This window comes from Capra hircus, chromosome 21 (assembly GCF_001704415.2).
Source record: "Capra hircus breed San Clemente chromosome 21, ASM170441v1, whole genome shotgun sequence".
NCBI lineage: Eukaryota > Metazoa > Chordata > Mammalia > Artiodactyla > Bovidae > Capra > Capra hircus.
The window spans coordinates 59,401,713-59,421,971 of NC_030828.1; the positions used below are offsets into that span (position 1 = coordinate 59,401,713).

A 20,259-nucleotide genomic window follows, 5' to 3' on the forward strand; every position below is an offset into this window, starting at 1 on the left:
ACACTGGTGTGTCAGCTGACAGACTGTTAGAGCCGTGAAGGATATCCCAGAAGGAGCGGGTGACAAGCCTGGAAGTGAACAAAACTTCGTGGGAAAAATACGAGAAAAAAACAAAGGTTGGCTGTTGACCTAAAAATTTTGGTTTTGTTTTAAATGAGGACATTCTTATCTATTCATTGTTTTATTTTTTTCAGGACATCCCTGGGCCCAAGAGAAGTTCGCTAAGAGAGGGGACAGCCCCGGGGGGTACGTCAGGTGGCCTGGGTACACTTGCAAGTCTGCTCCTGGTTGGCTGTGCGATCTTGGCCAAACGGCTCTGCGTCTCTGGGTTCAGCAGCAAAGATGCTGTCTGAACGCCCCTCTTGACCTCGTAGTCTGTGGGTTTATAAGTCTCACTCGATATGCTTTCTGAGCAGGGGAGGACAAGGGGAGAAGGAAGCGATACCCAGGGAGGTAGGGCCTGTGTCTTGAAAGGAAGCAGGGAGCCCAGGGTAGAAGGAAGACGGAAGACCAAAGGGCGGCTGGATGTCCTTCCTCTACCACCTGCCAGTTCTGGCTACTTCTGCCTTCCGGAAACCTTTCTCCTTTTCAAGAAACCCATTATAATGGACCACAAAGGAAGGCGGTGCTGAGACTCACACTGTGTGGTAGTGTGTACACAGGTGTTCTCAGAGCAGGAACCTGCTGGGCTACTACATGCTCTAACACCAACCAGAGCTCATTCTCAGCCAGGTCACCCCTGCCCTCCTCCTGGGGCTTTGGGAGGCTCTTGGTGTTTACAGTGCTCTGGGAGGCCTTGGGTACCAGCCTCAGGAGCCACAGATGGAAGCCGGAGGTGGGGGGTATGGGTGCAGGACTGCCCAGACAAAGCAAGAGGGATCCCACGCCTTGCCCCGAGTCAGCCAAAGCTCCGCTTTTCATGTTTCGACTAGACCACCCCCTGAGAATTCTCTTGAACGGAGGATTCCATGGGTGGAAAAGGTTTGAAAAATCACAGCTTTATCTCAATTCAGTCAGTGCAAAAGCAAAATGAAAATGCATCCCCTCCCTAGAAAAACACCCTAGTGTGAACAAGTGTGCACTGCATCTCACGACCCAGCCTTTACTTTCTGTGAATTTTGCTGATTGTGGACGCACTTTCCTAGGGCCAGCAGTTTTGTGCTGTTCTTTAGATAATCCCCTCTCCCGCCCTGCAAAGACCACGACCAACCACCAGACCACCACGGGGCCCCCAGCGCCTTCACCCAGATGCCCCTCGCGGAGGAAAGTGAGGCAGTTTTCTTCCCATAGGGGCTCTCCCGGGGGTATTCATCCCCTTTGTCATCAGGAGGTGACAAACTCAAGTCCATTTGGGACCTTAAAAGCTGAGCGAGCTAAGAATCAGTGCTTGTGCTCAGCCGATGAGTCGTCTCCAACTCTGCAACCCCAGGGACTGTAGCCCGCCAGGCTGCTCTGTCCATGCGATTCTCCAGGCAAGAATACTGGAGTGGGGTGCCATTTCCTTCTCCAGGGGATCTTCCCGACTCAGAGATCGAACCCGCATCTCTTGTGTCTCCAGCACTGGCAGGCAGATTCTTTACCACGGAGCCACCTGGGAAGCCCCATAAATCTCAGCCACAAAGCTTAACAGTAATACCTGACAGAACAAGGCACACAAACAAACCCCACCCAAGGATCCGGCCACACACCTGAGTGTTATGTTCACAGCCTAAGAGAAAAGCATGCTTAGGACTTACAAGAAAAGAAAACGAAAGGAAGCATGAAAAAAAATAGTGGGGAAGGCGGGGGGGGGGGGGGTCTAAGTTTCCTTGGAGGTCTTCCACTATCTGCAGAAGTGCGCCGTCCAGAATAGGCAAGAAGAGGAAGGAAGGAGAATGCCCACCCCACGGCCAGGGTCCTGTCTCTTTTATTACGCAGACGCACGCATCAGAGTCTGTTGACGTCCAGCTGGGGGAAGAGCAGCAGGCAGTAAACCAGGAGCCAGAGGAAGAGGATAAAGTACATCACGTCCGGCTGCTGGACCAGCTGTGTCAGCGAGTCGCTCTGGGAGCTCTGGATCTCCCGCAGCCTGGCTTTGCCCGAGTGGTTGGCCTTCCTGCAGGAGGGAGACACACCAAAGCGGTCACAAGCGGGGTTCCCCCACCCAGGGGACCCCCATTCCCTCCCTGAACTCCAGCCTCACTGCCCAACTGGAGAGTCAACAGCTTCCCAGCGAGGGGCAGACCCAGGTGGAGGGCGGGGTCCCGGGACACTCTGAGCTTTCAGACTCTCTCAGTTCATCTCCACGACACCACGACAGAAGGGCTGTTAGCCCCATTCTGCAGATGGGCCTGCTGAATCTCGTGGGGTGAGTGGAGGGGCTTTCTCCAGCCCACACAATGACTTTTGTGACAAAGCTGGGACCTGGGCCAGTTCTGCACCCTCCTCCAGGATGTGTCCCATTATACAGCAGTGCCCTGAATGCAGAGTTCAAGGCTGACAGCTCTTTTTTATGCTCCCAGGAACAGAGGGGCTTCCTAAGGAATCTAAGGAGAGAAATGAGGTGTTCCCTGCTGACCGATCATTTAAAAACAGCCATTAGCAACAAAAACACACCTCTCTACCATCTAGTTTTTGTTCTTGGCTTTGGAATCTAACCTTGAAAATGATTACCAGGTTCCATATTGGTGAGAGGTATCTTTCCTTTTTTTTTTTTTTAAGAGAAGAGAGTGTGTGTGTGTATATATATATATATATGTGTATATATATATACACATATATATATATATATGTATTTAATATCTATTTTTATTTATCTGGCTGCACCAGGTCTTAGTTGCAGCATGTGGAATCTCTGTTGTGGCATGCAGGATCTAGTTCCCTGACCAGGGATCGAACCCGGGACACTCTGTGTTGGAAGCATCGAGTCTTAGCCACTCACTCTCCAGGCAAGTCCTTCTTCTCTTATTTTTATCTTATTTTAACAGAAAGTGAAAGTGAAAGTCGCTCAGTTGTGTTCAACTCTTTGCAACCCCATGGACTGTATGGAATTATCCAGGCCAGAATACTGGAGTGGGTAGCCTTTCCCTTCTCCAGGGGATCTTCCCAACCCAGGGATTGAACCCAGGCCTCCTGCACTGCAGGCGGATTCTTTACCAGCTGAGCCACCAAGGAAGCTCAAAAATACTGGAGTGGGTACCTATCCCTTACTCCAGGGGATCTTCCCAACCCAGGGATTGAACCCAGGTTTCCCACATTGCAGATGGATTCTTTACCAACTGAGCTATCAGGGAAGCCCTAAGGTAGCACTAAAATGACAGTTTACTGTTGCCTGGTGGGGAGGGTCTAGAAGGGGGCTGTGTGGTGGTGACAGAAAAGGCTCAGAAGACATTATCTGATTGCAGTCGGGGCTGGGGGTCTCTGCTTGCAGCTGCGTTTACAGAACCTGTGTGTAAGCTCCTCGGGGTCAATCTGGGGCACGTGACAGATTATGAGAAGCAAAAATCACCTCTTCCTGAATCATCTCCCGATACAGCAAGAAGCCAGGCCAAGAGGGGATTAAACCTTTGCCCTGGTCTGGAAACTGAGTGATTCTCACACAGATAAGGGGCAGAATTTCTTTCTCCTTCTTAAAACTGTTTTTAGAGAAATTTTAAACTACTTTTTTTTAATCACATAGGTAATAAATGCGCAAAAGCATGGAAAATGCGACGGCATTTCTCAACCTTGCAGGTTCAATTTTCAAAGACTCTATCTCATAAAAGCTAAAAGTACTATTTTCCTATGAGGATGTCAAGCCCAGTGGAAAATGTGAATTAATATTTCCATTTTATGGCAGGAGAGGGAAACAAATCTTGCCTCTCTTTCTTTAAGAACCGGAGAGGTGGATGTCTAAAGATCACACTCCTGGCTGTTGGGAAACTTTCAGAGTCTTTCCATTTGAATAATCTAAGTCTTTTCAGGCTTCCCTGGTGGCTCAGAAGGTAAAGAATCTGCCTGTAAATGCAGGAGACCTGGGTTTGATCTCTGGGTCAGGAAGAGCCCCTGGAGAAGGGAATGGCAACCCACTCCAGTATTCTTGCCTCTAGAACCCCATGAGCAGAGGAGCCTGGCAGGCTACAGTCCATGGGGTCACAAAGAGTTGGACACACTGAGTGACTAACACTTTTCAAGTCCTTCCAAGTCAGTTCAAATCCACGGCAAATACAATATATAAATAAAATTAAGTGATTCAATAACTTTAACAGGGATAGGGACATCTCAGGATTGTCAGAGTTTCAGATTTGTCTGCCTGCCTATGTTCTAAACAGGCGGTGTTACAACCATTCGACACTCAGTCTGGGTCATCTAGTTCTCCGACAGTAAGAAATACTTTCATAGACATCCTGGCATGTTTGTACTCCCTCTTCATGTCTGCTCTGATGCCATAAAACTGTAAAATCAGCTCAGTGAGCTTCTGAGTAGTGTACCTGCAGTGGCGACACAGAAGGAACACGGTTGTCAGGGGCTACAGCATTTTTAAAAGCACGCACAGTAATCCCATCCCTACCTCCTCTGCCTGGCTCTGTTCAGAGGGCCAGCTGATGCCACTGCATTATCTCAATGAAGATTCACACCCAGGTCTCATGACCTAGGTCTCACGACCCAGTGTCTTTAAACCAAGTAATTTTTCTAAACCGTGCCTTGTTTGTCAACCTGGATTCATATCTCCGTTGCCCTCCCAACTCACATTCAATTTCCATTCACTTTCTCTGGAACAGGTATTTTCTTGCATGTTTCTAGACGATTAATATTATTATCCAACAAAGCCCTAGTTGGAGAATAGCCACCCCAGAACGTAGACTGTGTGATTAAAGAAAAAAAAAAATCCCTTAAACCCTACTGAGACTGGAGCCCAGCCACCCACCTGGTTAACATTCGGTTTCTTCTGTCATCCACATCCGCTGCGTTCCTCAACTGAACATAGCTAAAATGATCCTACAGTGAAATTTATAAACAAAACCCCCGCAACCCAATTAGTAAAGATGAAATCTCTGAAACAGAAAATAAGATGATTTTAAATATACAAAGTCGAGCATGCCGTGCTTTTCTCAATCTTGCAAACATCTAATTCCAAAATAAAACTACTATGTAGTGATCTACACATTATTCCCATGGGTGGACGGATGAGGCCCTGCCCCCCGCAACTGGGGCAAGCTATGGATCCCCGGGCTTTTGGGGGCCCAACGCATGCAGAGCTGAGTGGTTGTAAAGACAAAGGGAACCCTCTGCTTAGGCTGCATCTCTGTCTTTGAACATGATCTTTCTGGATGTGTGTGCAGGGGTGGGGTGGGAGGTCTTGAATACGACTGTTATGACAAAGAGGCCTTTGGGCTTTAAAATCATCACTTTATTTACATCCCCTAATGCCCAAACTGGACATCTGATTGGACTGTGCTTAATGACAAGGTTTCAATTTGCTTGTCTTCTATCCAAAAGCATAGCTGTTGCACGTCAGTAATTTCAAAGCTCTGGGCTGGGGGGAAGGAAGGAGGGAAAGGAATTGATTAGCAGGGGCCGGATGCGAGAAGAAGAAATTCACATACTAACCGATTCCAAAGACCTATTAGTATGTCGTCGAATGTAAATGCTGGAGTCACTGTGACTCGTCCTGAAAAATAAACACATGTTTTGAATTGATGCCACCAAGAACTCCTCATTGCCCTCTTCCCGAGGCTGCCACATGTGGATTTAGGCAAGCTCTGACTTCAGACCTAGTGACGGAAATGAGACCCATTATCCAGTATGCATGCTTAAAAACAGCAGGATGATATGAAAGAGACACACTGAGCCCTCATTGACAAGAAAAAAAAAAAGTGAGAGATAATTTCAAATAGAAAGCAGACCACATATTCTTAAAAATCATAGGATTTCAGAGCAGGAGGAAGATTTTTTTTTCCCCAAATATCCCCCAATTGTGGGACTCACCAGACGTCGTCTGCAAGCTAAAGTCAGACCGGGACTGGGTCCTGGGACCTAGACTCCCTCTGCAGTGCTCCATGCACGATGCTGAGGATTCCCAGGTCTGGACCACCTCGCTTCCTTTCATACAAGAGGTGGCGGATTTTCTAGCTATATCTGTGAGGCTGATGTGGGAAGTATCTCTGATCTTCTAATGAAGCTGCTCCACTACAGTTACAACTGGACATGGAACAACAGACTGGTTCCAAATAGGGAAAGGAGTACGTCAATGCTATATATCGTCACCCTGCTTATTTAACTTACATGCAGGGTACATCATGAGAAACGCTGGGCTGGAGGAAGCACAAGCTGGAATCAAGACTGCCGGGAGAAATATCAATAACCTCAGATATGCAGATGACACCACCCTTATGGTTCACTCAGGGCTAAGGCAAAAAAGACACCCAGCCAGAGGTCTCAGTTTTCATCCTGGCTGATTGACCATAGTCAAATAGTTGATTAACCGTAGTCAAATAGTTACACCTCTGATCAGTTTTCCTCATCTGTGAAATGGATCATCATTCTTACTCCATCTGCTTCTTGGAGCTGTCAGGGATACTAGCATTCCATAGGTCAAAGTGGTCCTGTCTCGCTCCTCAACAGAAGAATGAGGTGTTGGATGTGGACTGGCCTGATATAGAGACCATCACATCAGTTTCCTCAAGGCAGACCTACTATATGGCATTGTGGGGTCCAGGGAAGAGTTTATTCCCATTATTGTCAGCCTTGCTATTACCGCTCACAGCTGTCCCCTAAACATCACCAAGCTCTTCCCTTTCTGCGGGTGGCACGTTTCCAGCTAACAGGTTTTGAGCACCTTCTATGTCCCAGGTGCAGGGCTAGGCCTAGAGAAACTTCAGTCTTTGTCCTCAATCCAAAGTCTGTGTTAGTTTTTCCTGGCTGGTATCACAGCACAGAAATGAAACAAAACACACCAACAGAAAAAAAAAAACAAAAACAAAAACAAAGAACCCGCTCCTCCAGGAGCCCACATTGGACTGAGAGAGCACACCCACTCCTTATCATTCCCTACCTCCTGCCCCCCACAAAGAACTTTTATTCCTTGAACGCCAAACACAAGCCAGGTGCTGCACTAAACGCTAAGACCATACTGGTCCTAGCTGGCTGGAGTGGGCTGACAATCTAGGGCGAGAGTAGATGATAAATATGTCCTTCCACATATTATTATAGAAATGACTGCTTTGATCAATGCTGCGAAGAAAGAATAGAAGCTAAGAGAACATACAAAGGGGTATCAAAAATAGCCTGGAGGAATCCAAGAGGGCTGCCTGGAGAAAGTGGTAGTGGAGCTGAGACTCAGCGGAGCCAGACAGGAGACAGGCAGGGGACAGAAGATTCTGAAAGGTGAAGGAGATTGGCTGGGGGCATTCCAGGACCTCAACTAAGGCCAGGGTGCTTGGTGCGCTGGGGATGGGGAAGAGGGTGACCAAGGGGGCACAGAGATGAGGCAATGAGGGATCCTGCAGGCTCTGGGCAAGCGGTCTTTCTGCCTAGACCAACGAGAAGCCACGGGGGTGACCGACAGCCAGGAAAACACCCTGTGCCTTCCCTGCGCAGAGAGATAGATGCCTAGGGCTCTGTCCCTTTCCTAAGCCTCAGCCAGGCAATGACCTCCCAGGTCAGTGCTCTGGAGTCAGGCTCGGGGGGGTGGGGGGGGCAGGTGAGATGGCCCTGAGCACAGGACGGGTGTCGGGGTCCAAGTTCATTCATGCGCATGAGCGCCCCTCCATGTTATCTGATGACATTAGGTATTTACCTTCCACCTTGGCTAAAATGCTGCATCACAGTTACAGCTTTGCTTAAGTAAGCTGGGATGGAGGAGCTGAGAGATCAGAGTGAAACCTTTGCATGAAAAGGTCAGTGTGGCCTCACGCTCACAGACACTGAAACATCGGTTTACTTTTCTCTATCCCTCCCCCCGTCCCATCTCCACGGGGTGGGTTTTGGTGGTCCTTCTGATGAAGAGGGACGAACCCAAGGTGCTTGCTTCTTCCCCACCCCCATGCTCCCTTGTTTCTCCTCCCGCCCCCTCCCACTCGATGAATACTTCCTGAGATGCTTACTATATGCCAGTTGTTGCTCAGGCTGACTGTCCCACCTGGAACATCTCTCTCCCTCTCCCAAATGCAAGTCCTGCTCATCCCTTGATGCTGACTTCAAATGATCTCTCAGCACCTAGGCTGCCCTGACCCTCTCTGGCCCCTCTGAGGTCTCATCATAAATCCCTACTTGCCTCTCACACCCAAGGTGCCCACCCAGTCCCAGCAGGATAGATGGAGCACTCCCTGTCTCCTTCCGGCTGGGGGCTCCTGGAGGGCAGAGCTGTGGCCGGCCTCTTCCAGAGTCCCCAAGTCTAGCGGGCTCCACCACACATACATGACGGCTAGAAGACTGCTAGGGCCTGACCTGCTTAGGGAGAAGGGGGGCAGTCTGGTCCCGAGTTGGGGTGGAGTAGATGACAGCCCTGGACCACCTGCCCGGGAGTGCTCATCTGCATTTAGAGCAGGGTCAGGTCCCGCTGCACAGGAGACATAGACGTCTGCTGGCCAGTCACAGCCAAGGGCAGGGAGAAGGACTTAGCTGCTGCTGCTGCTAAGTCACTTCAGTCGTGTCCGACTCTGTGCGACCCCAGAGACGGCAGCCCACCAGGCTCCCCCGTCCCTGGGATTCTCCAGGCAAGAACACTGGAGTGGGTTGCCATTTCCTTCTCCAATGCATGAAAGTGAAAAGTGAAAGTGAAGTCGCTCAGTCGTGTCTGACTCCTAGCGACCCCATGGACTGCAGCTTACCAGGCTCCTCCATCCATGGGATTTTCCAGGCAAGAGTACTGGAATGGGGTGCCATTGCCTTCTCTGAGAAGGACTTAGAGTCATAGGCTAAGTTGGCAGCTATCTCCCATTGTGCCTTATGTCTCCTCCCCTGGGCTCCCAACTGCTCTTTGTCCTCCAAAACCCAACATGGGAGCCAGGTGGAGGGGAGGTGGGAAGCAGGGCATTGGACAGCCCCACCCCCTGGCTCTCCCTGTATGGGCTTCAAGACCCCCTCGCTCCCCCAGTGATTATCTCAATCATTTCCCTCTGTGGCCAGCATGGCTCACCCAGCACAGGCAACGTGGGGTCACAGAAGGAGTGAGGACTTCTGACAGGTCTGAGTCCAAGACCCCCAGCTCTGGCATCTCCTAACCTGGGAGGTACCCCCCAAGCTTCCCAATGATGCACAATCACACCTGCCTGCCTATCGAGGTGCCCACAAGAATTGATGAACCAATGTAACGGAAATGCCTGAATACACAAGGGCTGGTACAAGGTGATGGTAAATGTGATGATGAGTGATGATGGGGAGAGACCATGGTCTTCTGACATTCAGTAGTTAAATATTTTCCCTGGGAATAATCCAGACCATCCAGCAGCCTCAGAGTGACAGAGCAGATGTGTGCTACAGGCTTCCTAGCAGTTTAAGTTCATTATCCTCCCTGCCTCCTCCTCCCCTCGGGTGAATCAACCATCCTTACTGCCTTGGACCCAAACTCGTGGGTGAAGCTGTCATATTAAAGTCCAGCTTCTATGCAACAGTGATAAATGGTTCCCTCCACGCATATGCAGTACATCCCTTCCAATTCTGTAAGATGCTCCTAAACGACTAAGTTTGGTCTCTACCTACACTGACTGGTAGTTATCATGGACTAAGGGTGGCAGGGTCAAGTCTATTACCTCTCATCCCCACCCCTACCTATGGTTCAGCCATCTCTCTGCTTGCTGCCCATTTCCACCCAGAGCCGCTGGGGGTGAGAAGAGAAGGTGAGGTGCAGGTCCTCCTGGTTTTGTGGGGAGGTCCTTGGGGGAGCCCAGGTGTGGGGAAGGAGCACTTTGTCTGAATCTGTTTCCCTTGCTGTCCAGCCCTGCCCCCACATCCCCATCCAATCAGAAACCAGAAATGGGATGAGATTAGAGAGTAGCTCCCCAGGCAGGGGCTCTGGGGTGAGAAGATGTTAATAAAATACCTGGAAAGGACTTTGTGGTCACCAGTGTCTTCTTCCAGGTCATCTGAGGAGCGAACAGTTCCAGGTGCTACAAATATTGAGCTTTCTACGTGGTCCACATGTTTCCTTTTCTCCTTTTTTTTGCTGCTGATCGATTCTTCCATTACCTTTTCCTCTAAGGGGCTGGCTAAGTTTTCCAAGTTTGGGGATTCCTGGGACTGAACGACAAGACAACCAAATACAAGTCAGCATTTGATGTCGCGACATGGAGTGCGTGACACCACCCAGCAGCAACCCGCTCCACCTTCACTCCAAGGCCCAGCTAAGGTGTCCCCTCCAATCCTGCCGCTCCCGTGGGGTCCTTCCAGCACAGCCCGGTGTGGAGGAGAGGCCCGCCAGAATTCCTGCTCCCTATGCAGCGTTCCAAATGCTCCAGACTGATGGATCAAAACCGCATGGGTTTTCCAGTCAGTTAAGACCTGGTTTCAAATCTTGGCTAAGTCAGTTATCTGACCTTGAGTAACTGACTTGATCCCTTTGATCCTCAGTTTCTCTGTCTGTCAAATGGGTATAATAATTATCAGCCTCTGATAAACTGCAGTTCCTATAAATGATGTCCCCCACAGCGGGCAATGGTTAGACCCTTCACACAACTGTCATCCACTTAAACAGAAGAACGGCTACTGGAGGCCACGTGAGCCGAGGGCTGGAAAGGTGGCCCCTGTGTTTGAGGAGATGAGTCTTCACTGTGCTTTTAGACAAAGGTGGATGGCAGCGCAACCTCCATTGCATTTACATAATAAGGAAGATTCTTTGACCGTCGACCCCACCAAGCTCTCTGAAACCCATGAGGAATGCTCTCGCATGAAATTAAGAAGCGTGGGAATTGTTGGCGATACCTCTCAAGAATTCTGACAGGGGCTGGAAAAACTTGCTCAACAGGTATTCTAATAAGAGGATCAGAGTGGCCAGACCTGTGCGGCCCCGGAGAACAAAGCTCCCTGCAGAAATTAAACCCGCTCTCAGCAAGCTGAAACGCCAGTTCCTCCTCCATCATCAGTGAGCAAATGCTTCCTTTCTGAAAGGTGAGATGAGGAGAGGACTGATTTTATTAAAGACTAGAAGCCAGAACTTGCCATTTTCCAGTCAGTTTAGAAGAGAGTTTTCTTCTTTTCTTTTTAAAGGAAGGCCAGGTATGGGAGAAATTCTCCATCCATGTCATCCTCTTTGTCAGGAAACAAGACTCCCAGACCTCACCTGTCATCCTGGGCCTCACCACTTCCCCTCCCCCAGCCCTGCTCACTCACTGGGACCAAGGCCTGGGCTACATACTCTTGGGAGCCAATTACAAGGTACGTTTGGGAAGAGTGGGCACCTGCTGGTCGGACGGGTGAGCACCGGAGGAAGCAGCCCAATGATGAGCGACGCGGGGCGGGCGCCCACCCCGGAACCCAGAAATGCAAGCTCTCCCCAAGCTTTCCTGCAGCTCAGCAAAAAACAGATGCAAACCTAGACTCCCGAAGCCCTTCCCAGTCCAGGGCTCTTCCAACCTTGTCCCAAACCATCTGTCCACATGCTGGCCACACACACAGGCGCAAAGCCTGCCTTTGGAAGCAGAAGATAGCCAAGTGCCAAATCTGCATGTCCACACTCAGTCACTGGGGGAGACTGAGGCGCTCATTAGTCATTTTCCAGCCTTCTTTTTTTTTTTTTTTTTAATTTTCTTGGCTGTGCAGCAAGGCTGTGGGATCTTCCCCGACCAGAGACTGAACACACACCCCTTGCACTGGAAACTCAGATTCTTAACCACTGGACTGCCAGGGATGTCCCCTCATTAGCCATTTTAAGTCACACAGGGGGCAGAGAGGCAACTCAGGCCCTCTCCTCACCACCCACTTGGTCCCCTTTCTTTTGCCCTAAAAGAAATTTTCAGCCTCTAACAGTTCAGAGAATCATCCCAGTTGCTGTTGTCATCCCCAACCTGGGGACCCTGAGACCTACTGAGGGGCATTTCCTACCCCACAGGATTTTTGGGGTCTCCCACAGGACAAGCCTGCTCTGACAGACAGCAGACGGCCAGGGAGGGGCAGGAAGTCAGGACTAGGCTCCTCTCCCTGGGACAGAACAGTGGCAGGCAGGTCGCTGGCACCTGTGAGCCACCCAGCCCTCTTCTCCAGCCAAAGCCAGAGAATGGGTGCTCAGCCCCAAAGAACCGGTCGGGCCATGCTTGGCTTCTACACCATCACATCAGGGCCAGAGAACCCTGCTCCACCCCCAGGGCTCAGGCAGGGGCTCTCCTCCACTGTCTGGAGTTGGCAAAGCCACAATTGATGCTATCACTTTGGCCCATCTAAACCCTAAATGTCTGGTTTTTAAAAATTAATTAATGCATCGATTTGGCTGCTCTGGGCCTTAGCTGTGGAACACGAGACCTTTAGTTGCACCGTACGACCTTTTAGTTGTGGCATGTGGGATCCAGTTCCCTGACCGGGGATGGAAACTGGGCCCCTTGCATTGGGAGCTCAGAGTTCCAGCCACTGGACCACCAGGAGAGTCCCCTAAATGTCTTTTGCACGCGCGCGTGCTCAGTCACTTCAGTGGTGTTCGACTCTGTGCAACCCTATGGACTGTAGCCCACCAGGCTCTTCTCTGTCCATGGGATTCTCCAGGCAAGAATACTGGGGTGAGCTGTGTGTCCTTCTCCAGGAGATCTTCCTGACCCAGGGATCGAACCCGGGTCTCCTGCATTGCAGGCAGGTTCTTTACTGCTGAGCCAACAAGGAAACCTCCTAAACGTGTTTTAAGGTTACTCAGATTCCCCTACTGCAGCCTCTCCAGACAGCAAGGCTTTCTTGTTCCTCCGAACACCTCTGGGCCCTCACTGGATCCTGTGTTGACTCTCCATCACCTCAGGATTTAATTTACCTGTCCTCACAGGACACCCCAAACTGCCATTCAGTGTACATTGACTGTGGCTTTGCAGGCCCTGTCGGGCTGGCCTCTGGTGCCCAGAGATGAATACACAAATGCTCCCTCTTTACTGGGAGAGAAAATCACGATCCATGAGACTCGAAAAGAGTCCGACATGACTGAGCAACTGAGCATGCAAACACACACACACACACACACAAACACACACAAACAGGTGGTAGGCAAAGGCCTCCAGATAGGGGAGCAACTCCAGCAAAGCCTGGAGGCAAAGGAGCATCTGGGAGGCGGGGAAGAGGCAGGGGAAGGGTCCCCTGCACCCTCTCACCGCTCACTCTGGGGGCCCCTCTAGAGCTGCTGGGCCAGGTGAAGGCAGACTCGAGGTGGCAGACAGCGTATGCCCAGCTGCTCCAGCTCAGACGTGCATGTCCCCCCCGGCCCCGTTTATACAACTCACTTCTAACAGCAGGAGCCAAACTATGGTGCCAAACAGATAACAGGCCTTGAAACATCACGGCTGGGGTCCAGTGTGAGGTCTGGCTTGGTTTTCCCGGCTGCTGGAGGAGGAGGGCCTGCAGTTGACTTGGTGCAGGAGAGGCAGAGCTCTGATCACTAATGAAAATGATTTCTGCTATCACTACGCTGGAACTCCCCCACCGCCACCAAGCATGACCGCGGCTGATCTCCCGGGCAGCCTGTGGGCAGGGCCAGGACTACGGGGAGGCCAGCAAGGTGCCCAGGGTGCCAAACTGGACCTGTGTCCCTCTCAGGCTTTCACCTGGCCTTTTGCCTGAGCCTGGAGTGAATTTCCCCCCAAATTCTGGACCTGGGATGCCTGTGCGGGAAGCTGCATTTCTCTGTTTTATGGAGGAAGAAGGGAAGTTTAGGAGAAGGAAATGGCAACCCACTCCAGTATTCTTCCCTGGAGAATCCCATGGACAGAGAAGCCTGGCAGGCTACAGTCCATAGGGTCACACAGGGTCGGACCTGACTGAAGCGACTTAGCACGCACGCACAAGGGGATTTTGGAAGAAGCACAGAATTCCCCACGCAGGGTTCCCAACTCCATAGTCACGTACCTGATGGCCCTGCACGGGGACGCTGTCTTTGGCCTCCCTTTGCTGGTGGTCCTCAGGCGAGGGTTGGGGAGAGGGTTCTGAGGCGGGACTGGCATCTTCCACGATGCTGGCCTGGGGGAGGTCCTCGCCCAGCCCAGAGAAGCTGAAGCTGCTCTGGGAGGCCTCGGCCTCGTCGGCCTCGTCGGCCTCGTCTTCCCTGGCCCCCAGGTCCAGCAGATAGCCCTCCGGTTCTTCCAGGTCCATCTCTTCGTTTTTCAAATCCTCTGAGCCTTCCGCGTAAGCCTCCAAAACCGCGGCCAGGGGCACCTCATAATGCGGGTAGTAGAAAAGGTCATGGGGGATGACGGAAATCTTGGAGAGCGGGGGAGACGGCTTGAAGTCCAGGCCCTCCTCGCTGGGGCTGCGGAGGGTCTCCAAGCTGACGCTGCTGCTCGGCGGGTTGGAAGGTAATTCTCCCCCGAGCCCCCGGAGGCACTCGGCTTCCCCTTCCTCCTCACCCCGACGCCGGCGTCGGAAGGATTTGCGCTTGGCCTTCTCATACACCTCTGGCTTTTTATCCACCGGGGCCTCCTCAGGAGCCAAAGAATAGCCTTGGTCTTGGTCTCCAGGGTCCTTGTGAGGGTCAGGTTGGTCGAGCTTCACTGGGGCCTCATCCGAATCTGTCTTCTTGCAGGCGGATTTCCCTCTCTGTTTGCCCAGCCTCTCAGGGTGATCCTCTGACAGCTCCTCCTCTGCAGGTTTTTTCTCATGAGGCGAAGGAACCTCATTGAAAGCCTGGCTGGTGGAGGCAAAATCGATGAGGTCGCTGTTAAACTTTGAGGCTTTTAATGGTATGGCTTCAAAATAGTCTTCTTTATCCATGGCTTCTACCGTCAGCAGCTTCACCTTGATCTCCAAGGCATCAGCCATAACGGTGTTCTCTCCCAAGGGTGAGGGGAGATGGCCTTCATCCCCAGGGCTGGATGCCCTCTCCGACGCCCCATTCCACGGGGGCGAGGTCCAGGAAGTCAGAGGATGACTGATCTCACCATCCACTGAGGACACGTCGCCAGGGGCCTCGTCGGAGGCTGCTTCCAGGATCTCTGGCACCTCCCGTTTCAGCGTTTCTTCAGCAATGTCAGCCGCCAAGACCTGTTCATCCTCCTTGGACAAGTCCCTGGTCTCTCCGGGGCTCCCTTCGAAGCGCAGGTCTGCACTGTAGAAAGGGTCCTGACTGCAGGAGGCATCCTTGTAGGTGTCGGCCTCAAAGTGCACCATCTTCTTGATTGGCAGAGAGTTGGACCTCCGGCTGTCCTTTCGGGATGATAGAATGGAAGATTCTGGAGCCGGTTCACTGGTGCTGTTGAGCTTCCCGGGGATCCCTTGGAGAACCTGCTCAATGATCTGGTTCATGAACTCAGAGGAGCTGTCCTCCAGCTCCTGGCTGGAAACGCCACCCAGGCAGGGTTCCTTCACATCCTCAGGCTTGTCACAGACGAAGACTTTGGAGGGAGGTGGGTGGCTGGCCTCGTGGTTGATGGTGTAGGCTCGCTCCCTGTCCTCGGTCAGAAGGAAGATGGCACTCTCCTGTTCCGAAGGGGTTTCTCTGATGCGAACGAAGGTAGATTCGATAGGGGCTTCTTTGTCGGAATCCACAAAATCCTCCTGCCAAGAAACACAGGGCACCATGAAATTAGCAGTGTTTAAGTGCCACATAGAGTCCCCTCTCAAAACACAAAAACAAACCAGCAAGAGCACTTCAGAATAAATGGAAGTGTTCTGATACCGTTGTAGATGGGCAAATGACTATTGTTCCTGTTGAAATGTGAAACCATCAGATAAGTTAAAGAGAGGGTCATTTTCGAAGCTATGGCTGCAAAGACATCTCAATGTACTGAACTCTGGAGAAGGATGGGCCCTTTCTAAGCGAGGAGGTTGTCGGTGACCTCATACCTGTGGGCCACTGCCTGGTCTGGGTACAGAGAAGTGAACCCACCTAAGATAAGGAAAGAGCAGCTAAATCTTTACTGATTGTTGGGCTGGTGTGAGAGACTGAATCTGGAAGGGCCTCAAACGTGAAAACCACTTCTCTTCATATACTAGTTTTCCCACACAGGGACTCTTGTTAAGCACGGTGCTGCTGAACTATTCACAGAAGCCAAGACACAGAAGCAACCTAAGTGTCCATAGACAGATGAATGGATAAGAAGATAAAAATGAATGACATAATGCTATGTGCAGCAACATGAATGGACCTAGACGTTATCATATTAAGCAAAGGCACAGAAGGACAAATACCATATGATATCACTTATATGTGTAATCTCAGATGTTACACAAATGGACTTATTTACAAAACAGAAACAGACCCACAGCCACAGAAAACAAACTCATGGTTTCCAAAGAGGAAAGTAGGGGAGGGATAAATTAGGAATTTAGGATTAGCAGATACAAACTACTGTATATAAAATAGACACGCAACAGGATCTACTTTATAACACTTAACATAGGGACCTATGCTGCTGCTGCGGCTAAGTCGCTTCAGTTGTGTCCCGACTCTGTGCGACCCCAGAGATGGCAGCCCACCAGGCTCCCCTGTCCCTGGGATTCTCCAGGCAAGAACACTGGAGTGGGTTGCCATTTCCTTCTCCAATGCATGAAAGTGAAAAGTGAAAGTGAAGTCGCTCAGTCATGTCCGACCCTCAGCGACCCCATGGACTGCAGCCTACCAGGCTCCTCCGTCCATGGGATTTTTCTAGGCAAGAGTACTGGAGTGGGTTGCCAGTATCGTGTAATAAACCATAATGGAAAATAATATAAAAAATATATATATACAGAGATCTATATATATATATAATTGAATCACTTTGCTGTATAGCAGAAACTAACATATCACTCTAAAGCAGCTATATTTCAATTTTAAAAAAAAGATGCAGCTTAGAACAGGGCTGAAAGTAGAGAGCAAGCTTGGTGGTTTTGCAGTGCTTGGCTCCCAATGTACTGGTGGGGAGAGTGGATTGACCTCATTCTAAAACTAGCTGAAACCAGAGGGTTGAAATTAAATAAAACTGCAACAGAGCCCTTATCAAGTTCTGAGAAGGTCAAAATGGTCAGCTCCTGGTCATAGGTCCTTGTTTGGGAAAGGGTTACATTTTCTGGGGGTAGGGGTGAGGGAAATATCATGTACCTCATCACACATCAGATATGGCATAAAACTAAAATTGTTAAGATACAAAGAAGCAAACAAAGAGCTCTATAATCAAGAGAAACATTAGTCATTAGAAGCAGACCCAAAGATAACCCAGGGTTAAAATTAGCATAAAGACTGTAAAACAACTGTTTAACCTACACTACAAGAAACACAAAGGTCATTCTTCAGGCTAAAAGGAAACAGTCACAGATGAAAGCCTGGATCTGGAATGGGGGAATGAGACGTACTTAAAACAGTACATGTATGACTGATATAAAAGATGATCTTAAAAGTTTTCTTAAAAAGTCTCCTGCTTAAAGCAAAAATAATAACAAACCATGGGGAATTAACGTATACAATACTTTGACAAATGACAATAATGGCAACAGGAAGGTTGAAGAAAAGTGAGTGGGATCAAACAGCTGCATATACAAACATATATAAAATACGAACCTATTTAAAATTGTACAATGAGGGACTTCTCTGGGGATCCAGAGGTTAAGAATCTGCCTTACAATGCAGGGGATATGAGTTCAATCCCTGGTCAGGCAACTAAGATCCCACAGGTGGAGGGGTAACTAAGTGTGCAAGCCAGAACTACTGAGCTGGTGTGCTCTGGAGCCCGTGTGCCACAACTACCGAGCGTGCACATCACCACTAGAGTCCGTGCACCGCAACAAAGGATCCCGCATGATGCAGGGAAGGTCCTGATGCAGCCAATTAACAAACAAAAGTTACCTAATGGTAATCCAAGGTAGACTGAGGTATGTTCAAGAAGAGTATTATAATCCCTAGGCAAACTACTAGAAAGATGTGGCTAAACAAACAGATGTGGCTAAAAAGCCAACAGAGGAGATAAAATGGAAACCAAAAAATAACTGAACAATCCCCCAAAAAATGAAAAAGGAAGAACAAAGCAGCACACAACAGACAGGACCAGCGGAAAACAATAAGACGGTTACATCTATGTAAACGGGCAGAAAATACACTAATAAAGTGACACGCTAATAATTCTTGTCAAAATGGATAAAAAACGAGAGCCAACACTATAGTATTTTTACAAGAAACATGCTTTAAATATAAGCACACGCACACTGAAAGGAGAAAGATATTAATAGAAAATGATAAATCATACAAATACCAACTTATGACAGTTTCTATATTCCTATCAAATTTACTCCATGATGAAATAAAACAACAATAAAACAATGACCTCAAAAAGAAACAATAATCCTTAATGTATATGTATTATGGCATAGCTTCCCCACACACAAAGCAAAATCTGACAGAACTGAGAACGATAAAGTCACAATCATAAGTCGGAGATTTTTAACTTCTCTCCGTCACACTCATTGATAAGAAAAGAAAAAAAAAAAGGGCACCTCTCTAGAGTATTAGAACAGCATATTAACCAACTCAACCTAATTGGACTCCTGATGCTTTCACTGTACAAGACACATTTTTTCAAATGCATATGGAACATTTACCCTAATAAACCATATGTCAGGGCATAAAGCCAGGCACAGGGTCTGGCACATGACCAGGGCTTAATGAACATTTATTAAAGTGTACCACAGTCAGCTGAATTATTAAACTTAAAAACAACGGTTCAACAGGAGCCTAGATCAGCTGGGATGCCTCATCTCTATCCCCTAGGGACGCAAACAGACTGTCCTGAGGTGACGCCCCATGCTGTGTGGGTCAGGGGGACTTTCCCCATGTAAATGGGCAAAAAATACATTTTCCCCGTGTGTTCTATCTTGCTTGACCCCTCCTTCCCCAGCCCCAGTCTCTGATCCCAGCACTGGGGAGATTCAAGTGTCAGATTTGCAGAATCCAAGCTATGACCTTGACTTACACACACATCATAAATTTTAGTTGATTTCAAACTCTGCCTAGGCTGAAGAGCTCAGAGCTAATAAAAGCCCCGGTCCCTAGTATTTCCAAATTTCATAAGAAAGATTAAATTCAAGAATGACATTAATATCACCATTTTCTGAGCATCAGCTGTTGTGCCAACAGGACTTTACAATATCTATTTACTCTTCACATAACCCTGAAAATGTGGGTCATATTTCCATTTTACAGATGGCATCTCATACAGACAGGTATCAGAGAGATTAAGTAAACAGCTCAAGGTCACAAAGCTTCAAGTGGCAGAACTGACATTCCAGCCCATGGAATGCCTGCTTCTAAAGCACTCTGGAAAGTGATCTGTGGTCCAGAAACAGATGGGAAACACACACATAGGAAGCCTGGAGAGGGTCCAGCCTGGCTCTTCTGAGTTGTGCAAAAGGGGGTCTCAGTTTTAGCCATATGTTGTAAGGAATCTAAATGCCTGAGCTTTGGAACCACAGAGAACTGAGATCAAACCCCAGCTCTGTGCTTGGCAGCTGGGTAACCCTGGAGAGGTCTTTAATCCTCTTTGAGCATCCATTTTCTCTTCTGCAAAATGAAAATAATGATATAGAGTCAAGTGGGATTGCAGGGGTGGCAGTCAGCCCAGAGACCCACAGGATGCTGACCTGACAAGCCTCCGGCTAAAAGAGCAGCCTGTCCCTCCTGTGAGTATTAGTTCTGTACGATTTTGTATTTTTTTTTGGCGTGGGGGGAGTCTAGTATTTCTAACTACCTGAAACAACAATGTGTTTGTTGACTTGTAACCTGTTTTCTCAACAAAGCTACACAAGGTCGGGGACCTCATTTACTGTTAAGCTTCCCTGAGCCAGCCATGGGTGTTCCAATAAAGTAATTTTCCAATAAAATCAATAAAGGACTATTGTTACTGTTGTGATCATTATCATTATAATCCCAGGCTTGTGCATGGGTTGCCTAGAGGTTCAACAGAGTCTTGACAACTTCTAAAAGGTCTGATTTTGCTCCAAAAAATCAGTCACTAAGTATGCTCAGATTCTTAAAATTAAAAATGTGTGCTTGGTCATTGTCTTTAAAATTATTTCACACTCCGATAAAATCTGGTAGACTGCTAAATGTCCCACCTGACATCTAAAAAATCAAGTAGCTGATTCATATAACAAGTGGGCATCTCTTCTAATCCTAAAAGTTTGGGATGGGGAGAGGTTTATGAGAGGTGTGCCTGACTT

General features: G+C 49.1%; 1 protein-coding gene across 3 annotated transcripts in view; it reads right to left on the reverse strand.

Moving 5' to 3' along the window:
• The window catches only part of CLMN (calmin), a 114,995-nt gene continuing 96,271 nt past the window's right edge, over positions 1,536-20,259 (reverse strand). The window contains exons 9-14 of one of the 3 annotated variants that reach the window (XM_018066396.1): positions 13,987-15,630; positions 10,001-10,197; positions 5,569-5,629; positions 4,886-4,956; positions 4,352-4,448; positions 1,889-2,091 (exon numbers count right to left, since the gene is read on the reverse strand). In XM_018066396.1, the coding sequence (XP_017921885.1) occupies positions 1,927-2,091; positions 4,352-4,448; positions 4,886-4,956; positions 5,569-5,629; positions 10,001-10,197; positions 13,987-15,630 (2,235 nt within the window). In that variant the 3' untranslated portion in view covers positions 1,889-1,926. Of the gene's footprint in view, positions 2,096-4,351; positions 4,449-4,885; positions 4,957-5,346; positions 5,495-5,568; positions 5,630-10,000; positions 10,198-13,986; positions 15,631-20,259 lie in introns of those variants that run through there. The other 2 variants (XM_018066397.1, XM_018066398.1) reach the window with 2 other exon arrangements.